At 52.0% G+C, this 13520-nt stretch overlaps 4 protein-coding genes across 4 annotated transcripts; 2 read left to right on the top strand and 2 right to left on the bottom strand.

The window, feature by feature from the left end:
• Positions 1-1956: 1956 nt before the first annotated feature.
• On the top strand, positions 1957-3248 carry LRP88_12190 (uncharacterized protein; the record flags this gene model as incomplete). The annotated part of the gene is made up of 2 exons (XM_083248585.1): positions 1957-2214; positions 2325-3248. 2 exons carry the CDS (start codon positions 1957-1959, stop codon positions 3246-3248), a joined length of 1182 nt encoding a protein of 393 aa, XP_083096015.1.
• An 871-nt stretch (positions 3249-4119) lies between these two features.
• LRP88_12189 (uncharacterized protein) lies at positions 4120-8319 on the bottom strand (the record flags this gene model as incomplete). Its single annotated transcript, XM_083248584.1, has 2 exons — positions 4120-6392; positions 7308-8319. The coding sequence occupies 2 exons, from the start codon at positions 8317-8319 to the stop codon at positions 4120-4122; spliced, it is 3285 nt and encodes a 1094-aa protein (XP_083096014.1).
• A 621-nt stretch (positions 8320-8940) lies between these two features.
• On the bottom strand, positions 8941-10557 carry LRP88_12188 (flavin-containing monooxygenase; the record flags this gene model as incomplete). Its single annotated transcript, XM_083248583.1, has 1 exon — positions 8941-10557. The coding sequence occupies one exon, from the start codon at positions 10555-10557 to the stop codon at positions 8941-8943; it is 1617 nt and encodes a 538-aa protein (XP_083096013.1).
• Positions 10558-11043: 486 nt separating this feature from the next.
• Positions 11044-12754, top strand: LRP88_12187 (uncharacterized protein; the record flags this gene model as incomplete). The annotated part of the gene is made up of 2 exons (XM_083248582.1): positions 11044-12604; positions 12663-12754. 2 exons carry the CDS (start codon positions 11044-11046, stop codon positions 12752-12754), a joined length of 1653 nt encoding a protein of 550 aa, XP_083096012.1.
• Positions 12755-13520: the final 766 nt, after the last annotated feature.

Raw genomic sequence — 13520 nt, 5'->3', positions numbered from 1 at the left:
GTAGATTAGGCATGCGCACAAATATTACTTGATCACTGTGGCATATGGTGCTGCGTCCATTTGAATTGCTCATGTTCTTTTTATGAAGTGTTCGTTACATAATTCTATTTAAACACAGCACTAGAAGTGTTGAGAGGTATTATTCTAGACTACCATTAAGCACAGGATGGGAGGAAACAATTATCATTGATATTATGCCAATTGATAATCACTATGAATCACTCTAGAGATGGATCACAACCAAGCATATGAAGGTTACCTACCCAGCAGCGGGTCTTGTAAAGAGAATACTTGGTTCAACGAGAGGCACCGACGGTTTATCCACACATCGATAGATGACGAGTTGTACGTTTGACTTGACTACTAAACGACTTGCTCGAAAACACCCAGAGTAAATTTGACATATTGAGACTCCGTAAATAGCGTAGATAGACTCCCCACCAGTCGACCTTTTCAGACAAGTCTCCATCTTTCGCCGAGGCGAACATGAGAATAAAGGCATAAGTGATGTTTGCATAACAGATATTCCCATCCCTCACTCTAGCGGTGGCCAGCATTTGGGTTTGATACGCAGGGTTGAACATCAGGCAACGTACCTGGACATCCTCTGACCAATTAGCCTTGGCACCCGGCACCGAAGCGGTTTGAACGCAAGACTTTTGGGTACCCGGAGTAGGTATTAGTTCTTGACGATCAAGAATGGATTGGAGGAACTATTTGCATGTTGCAACCCAGTAACGGGCTGTGCTATCGCGACGGAGACCGCATCGTGTTGTCGGGCGATGTGATGTTGCTGAAGTGTAACATGGTCATGTGAATAATAGGCATTTTGACGGGGCTGTGAGCTGTGCTCTGAGTTTTGGTCAGGAGATCCCTGTCATTATCGAGTCCGAGGCCGCTAGGGTATGCTGACCCAAAACTGCGGAGAGTCCATGGTATTCCATAGTTTGATGGCGATCTCTTAACCCATCATCTGGCTGCCTGAGTGACCAGAATGATTGCATTTTTTTCAACGTACCATTACCATTTCGGTACCAAGAATTTGTACATCTCTTGGGTGTTTAATCAAGCAATTCACTGGTAAAACTGGGCAAAGTGGGAGACGTCTCAGGGGTCGATCGACCTTGAACCTGGGCTTGGATTAACCTGGCGGTCCTGTGCAGGCTCGTGGCGATTAGCTTTGGAACTGCAATTGTGATTTCACGCACTAGCTTAGTCCCCAGGTTAAAGCAACGTGAATCAATACAGTTCAGCAAATGAGAGCGGCCAAGGCTGCCGAACACACTGGTGCTTTGTGGCTACAGGCATATAGCCGCGCAATGACTCGGCCACCGCCTTTCCAACACACCAGACACACGGGTAGTACGGGCAAGGATGACGATCAAGAGGCGTACGGGACGGAATTGCCAGTACATTGCTTCACAACAGCTACCTGTGTCAAGGCCGCACTACACCGTTTTTATGTTAGTCTCTTGATGAAGCAAGTTATTTATCAGCGGTCGGGGGTTTCTACTTGTCTAATCATTAGCAAATAGCCTTTCATCCTCTTATAGTACGTACCAACTCTTATAGCCGCTGCGCTCTGCTCCCCTCCCCTCCACCCACATGTCCGTGATCAACAAACTGAATGACAGGATCTTGCCACTTGTGGGGGCGTTGTGAGAGAAGAGAAGCTGCAATACTAGATGTGTCTTGGGGAGACTCTAATAACCGAAGATTTGGAAACTTTTGAATGACAACATTCGAACTCCACTCCTGGTTTCACAATTGTATAAAACAAACAACCCGTAACAAGGCCCCCTCGCTGTTAAGAATAGACTTAACCTAGCATAAGTACAAAGATTGTTCGTGCCGTTTTCCACCGCCATTCTCTCGCCGATCCAAGAGTCGCCACTCATTTCATTCCTCTCTTATTAAAAGTTTCAACTCTGACGCACCATGACAATCCCGCCAACCATGTCGTCCAAGTTAGTTAACGCCGCCGCAAAAGGCGTTCCTTTCTTCACCCCGGCCCAGTCTCCGCCAGCGGGCACTCCTCTGAGCCCCAGCTCAGTGCCCACGCTTTTTAAGCCCCTGAGGACCCGTGGCGTGGTAGCCCACAACCGTTTTGTCGTGTCGCCCATGTGCACCTACTCAGCCTCCGATGGACATCTGTCAGACTGGCATATCGCGCACCTTGGTCAATTCGCAATCGGTGGCGCTGGGACCGTAATGGTGGAGGCAACTGCTGTCGAGCCAAGGGGTCGCATTTCACCTGAGGATTCAGGGCTATGGCAGGATTCGCAAATTGCGCCACTATCAAGAATCGTGGATGTTGTCCACAGCCAGGGCAGTCTGGCAGGATCCAGATAGGTCACGCCGGACGCAAGGCGAGCACCATTGCTCCCTGGTTAGGGGGTACAACTGCCAAACCTCTGGCTGATGAGTCTATCGGCGGTTGGCCAACAGATGTTGTGGGGCCTAGTCCCCTTCCCTACGCAGATGACCACGCTCCTCCCAAGGAGCTCTCGGTCGAGGAGATCAAGGGCTTGGTGCAGAAGTTTGCTGATTCCGCAACGAGGGCGGTCAAGGCTGGGTTCGATGTCATTGAGCTCCACGGCGCGCACGGTTACCTGCACAACAATTTCCTGTCACCCGTCTCCAACATCCGGACCGATCAATACGGTGGCTCCTTTGAAAACCGCACTCGTTTCCTCGTAGAAACCATACAAGCTGTTCGGGCTGTAATCCCCGAGTCGATGCCGCTGTGGCTGCGCATCTCAGCCACAGAATGGATGGATCATAGCGACCAGCCGTCCTGGAACCTCGAAGAGTCGATCCGTCTCGCCAAGCTACTACCAGGTCTGGGCATCGATGTGCTGGACGTATCTTCGGCAGGAAACACACCCCTTTCTCGCATCCCATGCCACAATCGATACCAGACCGACCTCGCGGGATCCATCCGCGCCGCCGTTCGTGCTGAAGGGCTGCAGCTTCAGATTGCGGCAGTCGGCAAGATTACCGAAGCAGAAATGGCACGCTCGATTGTTGAGGAAGGGAAGCCGGTTGAATGCAATGGCGACGGCACAGTAGAGGTGAATGGCGACCACGGAGTTGCACAGGCCGAGCTGATATTGGCTGCGAGGCAATTCCTTAGAGACCCTCAGTGGGTTCTGAATGTCGCCAATGAGCTTGGCGTGAGAGCCAAGTGGCCTCATCAATATGAGCGGGCGGCGAGGAGGCCCAGGCAGGACACTGAGAAGCTTTAGACTACTCGCAGGTATACACAATGATACTGCTCGGCAGGTATAAGACAAAAGACTGAGGAGGGATACGCTGTGAATAATGAGGGTGCGATGTTACATGAGGCACCATATTACTACGTCGGTGGTGAATTGAGGCATTGCTGAGCAGCCCCTTTTAGAGCTGGATAACGAATAAAAAATGAGTACGAGATCGGTCGGTTCACTTTGAATTCAGCGGGACGATGCCGGCGTGATCCTCAAGTCCAGTCTGTGACCCCGTGAACATACTGACATGGAGCAGGGATGAATGCAGATAGATAATCTGCTGAGCTCAACACCACACCCGGCTAATAATCACGGCATAGGCTGTCATAGCCGATAGCAAATGAAGCCCCCCCCCGCACCGATGTTTTTTTCGTTGTCTCTGTTATCTTAGAAACCAGTGGTGGTCTTTGTTAGATGAACTTCTCGTGCCACAGGCAGTGAGGCCAGCCACAACACCAACACAGTTTTGACACATCAGCAACACCTTGACGATGCAATGCTGCATAATATCGAACTTTATCCAACTGAGTCATCACTAGCCAAAGTCTCACAAGTTTCGACCACTCTCAGCAAGTGTCTGTCATATTCGTAGAGCTTCCTGTGGTCAGAAATCTATCAATTCAAGACCAGGAACTCAGTATCCAGTATACCTATTACGAGAACACAATACCGAAACTCGTTGCCGAACTGCGTCGGCTGGTGATACGCTCCATTTCATCACAGTCCCACTAAGCCTATACCCTTGGAGATAGTAAGCATCCATATCACATAGCCTACTGCGTTGAGCATGTAACCGAACGCCCCAGGGTAAAATGGCCTAAGCCGCATTCGCTGTAGTGCGTTTGATGAATCACGCCTGTTGTTGGTCAACCATGTCTTGGTCAAGAAAAGTAGGCCCCATATTAGCGTCTCCCGACGGGCCCCAAGGGTTGGTCCAATTCAAGTTGGTTTCCAGGAAAGACGACAGCATTGGGTGGGTATGCCAGGAGTCTTCCATGAAGCTTGTATCCATGTCTTGTATGTCTGGGATGATGTCGTCAGGCATACCAGCCACCAGAGCCAATCCCGGCATTCTTGAACCAGCGTGAGTCTCGGCGGGATTGGAGTCAGCGGACTGGCCATCGTCGTTGAGCGGCGGACCCTGCACATCGTTTTGCGTGTTAGAGACGAGGTTGTCAAAGAGTCTCATCACCCAGGGCGTCGAATCCCAAGCGTCACTGATGTTGTGCCATGCCAGTTGACACATCATCATCGATGATTGCCCTAGCTGGGCCCGAGAAGGACTACTGCTCTTCATCTGCGTATAAAATACGACTTCAGCCAGAAACAGGCCGGGATATGCCTCGTGCGGCAAGGTGAGGGTTGCCGATCTTCGAACGATGCCACAAGCAAGCGTAAGAATCCGCTGCGCTGCGGAATCAATGGTAGATGCGCAGCCCTTGCCTTCCCTCAACGCGAAGGGCGAGACACTGGAGACTGGGCCAAAGCGGCCGTGGAATGGGGCTGAGCTCCCAGGGTCCAGATGGTGGCTACCTGACGATAGGTGGCCCAGAGTGCAGAGAATGACATGATGGTCGTAAAGGATCGAGAGACACCATGAGAAGACATTTGTTGTGTGGCCAGCGTCGTCCCACCGCAAACTGGCTGGCAGCTCCCGCAGCCAGCACTGTAGCTGGTTCATGAGGTCAGGTTGTACCTCATTGCGCTGGGCGAAGCGTGAAGCAATGATTCTTCGTAGAATGATGGATAGCCTGGCCACGTGTATCTGATACAGACCGTAGGTTGGCTTGAGGGGATTGGCAGCAAATTCGGGGCTCCCAGAGTCGGTTTTGAAGTCGTCCATGGTCAGCATCTCGGTATCGCAAAACTCCATGTTGATCCGAAAGGGTCGTCCAAAGAGGGCGCCGCAAGAGGCATCGCGAATGACAAGGGTCCACCACAAGCGGCGTAAAAGGCTACGATCTTGAGGGTTGATATTGGCATTGGCCATGGAACGGTGAAGTCCAAGGCCTTCGGCAATAGTGACGCTGGTGCTGTTCCAGCTGTAGCAGTTCCAAAAGTTGTTTGGTCCCCCAGCCCAGAATGCAAGCAGGATGGTGCTTTGCAGCGTCACAATCTTGTTGACCTCATAGCCGGCATCGAAGAGTGCCTTGGCTATGCTATAGTAATGATAGCGCGCCTCTTTACGGCTGCCGAACCTGGCTTGATGCAGTATAGATATGGGACAGAAGGTTGATGCGATGAAACAGACAGCGTGCAACAAGAGCCATGGCGTCGTCTTGCTGCTGACTTGATTGAGGAACTCGAGTCGATTGACGATAGGATACAATGGGTAGACTCGATCCAGAAACACTGTCATCAAGCCGTCCAAGATCTCAGCCTGGGGATACTCAAAAGCACCCTTTTTCGTAAGACTGCGGATCTCGTCATCATCCATGTGGGCTGGGTGCTGCTCAGCAGGAAGTTGATCACGCTGGGACACAGGGGGCCCAGGGTAGTGCAACTTGATGGTACCACCCTCCTCCAGATCCTCCAGTACCATGGCCAAGGGGAAAGACTCGCCCAGGTAAGTGATGGAGCATTTGTCAATAAGCCTCCCTCGGTCTCGCCGGCGGGTGTCGAGGAAGTGATCGAACATGGTGGGCCAACTAATCTCGCGGTACGACGAGACGGTGGAGTGAGACACGTCAGAGTCCGGTGACGAGAGATTCTGGCCTGCAGCCTCGTGGAGAGAAAGGGGACGGGGGGACGGGTCAGGCATGGCAGACCGAGCGACATTATTCGGATCCGCAACGTCAGGGCGGCATATAGGCGATTGAGCCAGCACTTCCGATACTGCCTGCATGGAATTGTGACGCGTGTCTCGAAGTTGACGGTCCATGTCCATAGTATCTTGTGCCGCAGACTCGGGCTCCTGGGGGACCACGATATCATTTTCCAGCGCTTGCGCCAACTGGGAGGAGTCTGTTGCTGGCTGCGGATCTTCCCGTGGTCGGCTTGCTTCTGCTGTGATAACACCGGCGCTCACAGGTTCGCCCTCGCCCTCGCCCTCGTCCTCGGACACAGGGGCAAGGGGCTGTTGCCTGGCTTTGTCGGGTCGCGATTTGTTCCTAGGGTAGGTCCCTCTTTTCGATTTGATGAGGTTGCAAGGGGAGATACCAAACTGCTCACACCGTGTGCAAGGCGTGCCTCGCGCGACTGCGTCACACTTGACGCGACGGTCATGGCAGGCTTTGCAAGCCTTGGCGGCTCGGCAGCGAACAGAGGCAGATTTTGCAGTAGTGCCCATCAGAGAAAGGGTAAGAGAATGGGCAAGGCAATGGGTATACAGCAAAAGATTCGGGGGTAAGCAATGCTGAGTGCGCAGGATATGACCGATGAGCATGATATGTTGAGTACGAGCTGAATAACTTTCTCCTCGCTTCCCCGCATTGACGCCGCGCGCGGGGCGCCCCCACATGGGGATCACGCTAATTGAGTCAAGATGGAATGGTCTAGGCAAGCATCCATTGCTGTTTCGTGCTTCACTGAGGGGGCAACCCAATAATTAACCCCCTGCCTCAGTCCAGTGTGGTGAGCGTCATCGGGTTTGAGCGACAATGCTTTTCCCGATCTCAAGAAACTTCGACAGTGACAAGTGCAAGTATATACTAGGTGACGCCATGCGCAGACGAGAGGCATCAGGTAACAGACAGACAGACAGACAGTTGGATGCAGAGGCTTGTCGAGTGACACGGAACCTAGACAGGAAACGATTGGTTCTCTTCTGGCTGCGTACTGTATTTTTTCATCAGCAGCATAGCGCCGCCTGGCTTGGTTGGTCACAGGGAGTCTGCCCCATGCTTATGAATCAAGCTGGCCAAGCCCTGGAAAAACCCGACAAAATAACGTTGGCGCGGCATGACACTTCCGCTAGATGGAAATCACCCCCGATGGAATCCTTCTTCCGGCAACCTGGGGGGACGCGTGTTCTGAATTCTAAGTACTCTCTCTACGCCTCGGAAGTAATAATACATTTTATCAGGTCCGAAGGCTTACCTAGAACTAGCTGCAGACCTTTCTCGGCGTCCAGTAAATCGAACCTGTGCGTGATGAGAGACTTGAGGTCGAGTCGGCCGGCAGCCAGCAGGTTGATGGCTGTCGGAAAGGTGTTGGCATATCTCCAGACCCCAAGTAGCTCCACTTCCCTGACGACCGCCAACCCCAGATTGAGCGTCTGCATCGGTCTACCAAGCCCGACAATCACCACCCTTCCTCCGGCCGTGGTGGCTCCGATACAGGCATTCAGGCATGCTTCGACGCCGGTGCATTCAAAAGCTGCATCCACTTTCAATCCTGTCTGTCCCTCGCCCTCCGGAAGGCGTGTGTAGGTTACATCGGCAAGGTTCTGGTCCTTGGCAAACTCAAGCCTGGCCTCATCGATATCAACCATGGCTACTGACGCTGCTCCCGACACTTTAGCCACAGCAGCACAGAGCAGACCAACTGCGCCAGCTCCAAAGACCAGAACCGAGTGTCCAGCGTGTATTCTCGCCTTGCGGATTGAGTGGATTGCTACCGATAGAGGCTCAATCAAAGCCGCCTCTTCATATGACACGCCATCCGGGAGCTTGTAGACCAATCGAGCAGGGTGATTAAGGCGTTCTTGAAGGGACCCTTGTACTGGAGGCTTCGCGCTTGCAGATCCGTTGAATCGCATCCGACTGCAGAGATTATACCTGCCGTCGAGGCAATGTTCGCAGCACAGACACGCCTGCTGAGGCTCCAACGTGACGCGATCCCCAACACGGATGTTTGTTACCTGGGAACCAACGGCTACCACCTCCCCTGCAGCCTCGTGTCCCAGAATAAGAGGCTCCGTGACTTCGTAAATACTATTTCGCCCATTCTGATAGTAGTGCTGATCTGTTCCGCAGATTCCTGTCGCTCTCGGTGCGATCTGGACCTCGTCAGCCCCTGGGGCCGCCGTTTCGACACGCTCGACGACCAACTGTTGAGCGCCGTGTAACACAACCGCATTGTGGCTGCTGATATTCGGGTTGTTCGACATGTTGAAGCGTGTGGGTTGAGTAATCGATAGCCTGATTGTCGCTTTGCAAAAGGTATGGGAGCAGGAAGCTTGTGAATTCAGCAGGTGAACGCGAGAGCATACCGCCCGTCATCATGCCTTAAAGGGCCTGTTGTGCTCTGTTTATGCATCTTGCTGTCAAGAAAATACCACGCTAAATTAATTTAATGGCTCCAAGGCTGCTAGGCTATATGCTTCATGTCATGTTTGACTACTTTCTCCCCAACATCTGGGCTCCGCTTCCATACGGCCTCCATGGCTTCTGGCTATACCGGTCCTATAGCCTATCAGAGTTGAATTGGTTTAGCATTGAGTACTTGAGGGGGCCTATAGTCCGGTCTATTCCCGTGACTCGGTCTTCCGCAACTCCGTTGTGCTCGGAAGACCAAGCACGGGGGACCTGGCCGGTCTCTCGGGCCGGTCTCTAGGCCCCCTCGAGTAGCGGCAATCACCTGACCATGTATGCTGCATTGCGTCAATGCGGCCGGACCGGCGACCGTAGATTTATCACATCAACACCTTCAATACAATACAATACAAGCCAATATAACTAACAATCTCTATTTCCATACCCTAAAGATACATGCCGCTCAAGCTAGACTGCTACATGTAACCAACGGCTCCGTATCTACTCAAGCCCAGTGCGAGGGAAGAGACCAAACCTCCAGTCATGACACCCCAGAGAGCCAATTTCGAGAATGGACTGATGGGAAGACTTCCGTTTCCGCCGTAGATATTGAAATCCTTCCAAATGGGCCAATAGAGCTGCCACCAGAACTTCCATGTCGGGTCATGATAGTTGGTCGTGTTACGCCCTGCGGCGTCAAGATTCCAGTTCGCACAGCCAGAGCTCCAGACCATGCCCTTGAGCTTCTCTTGCACAAAGTTGGCGTCCCTTGTCTCGGCGGCCTCCTTAACGTCAATTACATCAAAGTGATGCTTGACGATCGGGGCCACGAGCGTCTTGATGATATATTCAGCCTGCGTCTCGTTGGAGAAGATACAAGAGTTGTGCGCAGGAAATGCGTTAGGTCCAAATACAATCCCGAAATTTGGAAACCCTGAGACAAAAGTCGCGCGATAAGCCTGAGCACCACGAGTTTCCTTCCAGTGCTCATTGATCGTCTTTCCACTCCTGCCTTTGATCTCCATGGGGGTCAGAAACTCTTGAATCTTGAACCCTGTGCTGAGGATTACTGCGTCAAACCCTAGGTGCCTCTTGGTGGTTTGGAGGCCTGTTTCCGTGAATTCGACGATAGGTTCATCCGTGAGCTCAACATTTGGGCTATGTAAGCTCTCGAGATAGTCGGGGTCGAAGATACGGCGTTTGCAGCCCAGGGGAAAGTCGGGGACGAGGAGATCATGAAATTTGGCTGGGGAAACTCGGCGCATATACTTTTCAGCCTCCTTGGTCTGAACGGCCCGTTTGCGAGCTGCGGTGGGACTGTTGCCAAGGTACAAATCGTGGAGACTGTCGGTTGTCTTCCACAGGTAAAAGCGGTACAGTTTGTGGTAAAGAGGAAGATAGCGGAAGCACCACTTCTCAAAGGGTGTAAATTTGCGGTTTGGCCGTTCATTAATCCACTGTGCTGACCGTTGAAATTGGACGACGTGTGCTGCTGATTTGACGACGTAGGGCATGAGCTGGGCCCCCGAGCACCCGTTACCAACCACCGCGACGGTTTTGCCCGCCATGTCAAATTCATGATTCCATCGTGCCGAATGCCAAATCTGGCCTTTGAAGTTGTCGTGGCCTGAGATGGTGCAGTCTTTTGGTACGGATATAGTGCCCACGCAAGACACAAGCATCTCGGCCTCTCTAAAGAATTTGTTGCCCGTTGCCAAGTCGACGAGATTTACACGCCATACCGAGCGTTCCTCAATCCATTCAGCCGAGTCTACTTCCATCTGGAGACGCACGTGGGGCCGAATCCCGAACTTGTCCACGGTGTCATTGAGGTATTGTAGGATTTCACCTTGCTCGGCGAACCGCTTAGACCAGTCCGGGTTTGGGTTAAAAGAGAAGGAATAGAGGTGCGAGTCGACATCGCATCCTACACCTGGATAAGTGTTTAGGTGCCAGGTACCTCCCAACGCGACCTCTCTTTCGTAGATGGTGAAGTTTTGATAGTTAAGTCGTGTTCTGAGGCCGGCTGCGAGGGCAATGCCTGCAATACCGCAGCCGATGATAATTAACCTTGGTTCTTGATGGGAAGCCATGTCGTAGAGAGTCGGAGTATTGGTGGTTTCGTAGCGCAAGACCCAATGCCGATCGATGCTGTTGAGTAACGGTGATTGCAATCTTATTTCCGTAGCACCTGCCTATGGGATCGTCGTGAGAGATGAGGTTCAGAAACAGGATAGGTTAGTTATAGCTGTTATGAATGTAAAAGTGCTCCAGGAGGCCAGATACTGACCACTTGGAAACTGAGTTGCATTATCTGCATAAAGCCTGGATCCTTCAACTTGCTTTTGCGGTGGAGGCTGTGGGCAGTCTGCAAAACATAAAGGCTGTATGGCTTCCATCAACCACCCCATCGCCATCAGCTCCATACCATACCCATTTAGCCAGTAACAAGGTTGCGCTGTAAGTATTGCATAGCTCGGTCACACCCCATAAAGGGCACCACAATATCAAGCAAACATTGACGCAGGTTTAACACTCGAGTGCACTCAAACGCTTCTTATCTTTCTTATCAAATCACGATGACTGCGACAAACATGGTACCGGGCAAGTCCAGAAAGCTTACGGCCGACGATGTCGCTGTTCGCGACATCAGGAAGCTGGTCATTGACTGCTGTCGGCAAAACGGGGGCGGCCACGGTGGCTCAGCAATTGGCATGGCGCCGCTGGGCGTCGCCCTTTGGCGTCACACGCTTCGATTCAGCACGAAGAATCCCGCATGGTTCGACCGAGATAGGTTCGTTCTATCAAACGGACACGCAGCAATCTTCCTATACGTCATGCTCCATGTCGCAGGGTACCCACACATGAGCCTTGACGAGCTCAAGATGTACGCAGACCCAAAGGCCTTCGACCGCAAGACAGGTACATGGAAATCTACCATCTGTCATGGGCACCCGGAAATCGAGGTACCTGGCGTTGAAGTAACGACGGGCCCTCTTGGCCAAGGAATTGCCAACGCCGTTGGTCTGGCCATCGCATCCAAGCATCTGGCAGCAACATTTAACAAGCCGGGATACGACATGATACAATCCCGAGTATACTGCTCAACTGGTGATGGATGTCTCCAAGAGGGCGTGGCAGTGGAGGCCATGGCAATTGCAGGTCATCTAAAGCTGGACAATCTTGTCTTGTGCTATGACAATAACCAGGTCACATGCGATGGACCCCTGGAGTGGATCGTCTCGGAGGATACCAACTCAAAGATGAGGTCTATGGGTTGGAACGTGATCGACGTCTTTGATGGCGACAACTCGGTTGAGAGCATCGTCAACGCTCTCAACCTCAGCAAAGCAACAAAGCACATGCCGACATTCATCAATATCAGGTCAACAATCGGCTACGGCACAGCGACCGCTGGGACAGCCAAGTCTCACCACGGAACCTACAGTGAGGCAGACGCTGCCTTATACGCCGAGACTAGTGACCAGGCCTCACATCGCGTCTCCAAGGAGTGCAAAGCATATTTTAACGAGCGGGCAGATCAAGGCAATCGTGGCCAAGATCTCTGGCTTGAGATGCTCGACCGTTACTGTCAAGACTTCCCCAGGGAAGGAACGCTTCTTCGTGCCCGAATCGCGGGCGAGGTGAACTACAGCGACGTGCTTTCACGCATACAGTTCCCCCAGGAGCCTGCTGCTGCACGCTCTCTCAATGGAATCATTTTTCAGCAATTAATGGACCACATCCCCAACATTATTGCCGGGGGCGCTGATTTATGGACTTCCAATCAGATGGGTGACCACTCGCACCGAATCTTTGATGGATCAAGGCGTGAGGGCCGAGTCATCCGCTATGGGATCCGTGAGCATGCCATGGCCGCAATTTCGAATGGCCTAGCTGCCTACTCTCCCAACGCTATAATTCCCGTCACCGCAACCTTCTTCATGTTCTATCTTTACGCCGCTCCTGGAGTAAGAATGGGGGCTCTGAGCTCTCTCAAAGTCATCCATGTTGCCACGCATGACTCTATTGGAGAGGGGCAGAATGGGCCGACCCATCAGCCCGTAGAGGTTGACTCCCTATATCGTGCCATGCCCAACCTGCTCTATATCCGCCCTGCAGACGGCGAGGAGATCATCGGTGCGTGGTCTTCAGCCCTAGAGATCCAAGGGCAACCAGTCATTATATCCCTTGCCAGAGATCCGCCTGAAATCACGATACCAAATACAAGCCGCACGAAAGTATCCAAAGGAGGTTACATTATCGTGGACCACCCCAAGCCAGTCGTGACTCTTGTATCTTGTGGCTCCGAGCTACAGTTTGCTGTTGGTGCGGCTGCTAAGCTAACAGAAGAAGGAATTGGTACGAGGGTTGTAAGCATGCCTTGTTTGCGTCTCTTCGAAGCTCAAAGCGCAGAATACCAGAAGTCAGTTCTCTCTGACGCCCTACATATTATCTCTGTCGAGGCATATGTCCCTGGATTCTGGGCACGCATCTGCACGGCTTCTATTGGGATGGATTCGTTTGGATATTCTGGGGCTGGGAGGGATAACTTTTCCAGATTTGGAATTGACGATGAAAGCGTTGCTGCGAAGGTCAAGGCTCATGTTGGAAGTTTTGGTGGTGATTCTGCTCCAAGGCGTTGGAGAATGTTAAAATAAGGCTGGCTGTTACATTTTCGTGTAGTTTGAAATGAACCCGTTCACATTTATGAGACGTCAGAGGACGGACATACGGTTATTGGGTGACACGATATCAGCATTGAAAAGAGATGAGTAGCCGGGGTAAATTTTGGCAGATTATCGATAAGTCTACAACAGCCTCTAGACTTTTTCTCGGTGTCTTTATTCTCTTCAATGAGCGACGAAGGGCTTTGTGGCATGCCAAACATATTTTTAAAGATTGGTATACAAAGCTTTGCTAAAGTCATCCCAGGTAGTCCCAAATGTGAATCCGTCAAAAGACTCATGAAGAACGCATTGCGAAGTCTGTCCTCGTCACATACGAGGGTTACGGTAAGAGGCGAATGCACCCAATAGTGCTCTTAGCCGACCAG

Source organism: Fusarium phalaenopsidis (genome assembly GCF_050370095.1).
Source record: "Fusarium phalaenopsidis strain FUZ10S chromosome Unknown contig_32316, whole genome shotgun sequence".
Taxonomy (NCBI): Eukaryota; Fungi; Ascomycota; class Sordariomycetes; order Hypocreales; family Nectriaceae; genus Fusarium; species Fusarium phalaenopsidis.
This window is presented reverse-complemented; position numbering and strand designations above follow the sequence as displayed.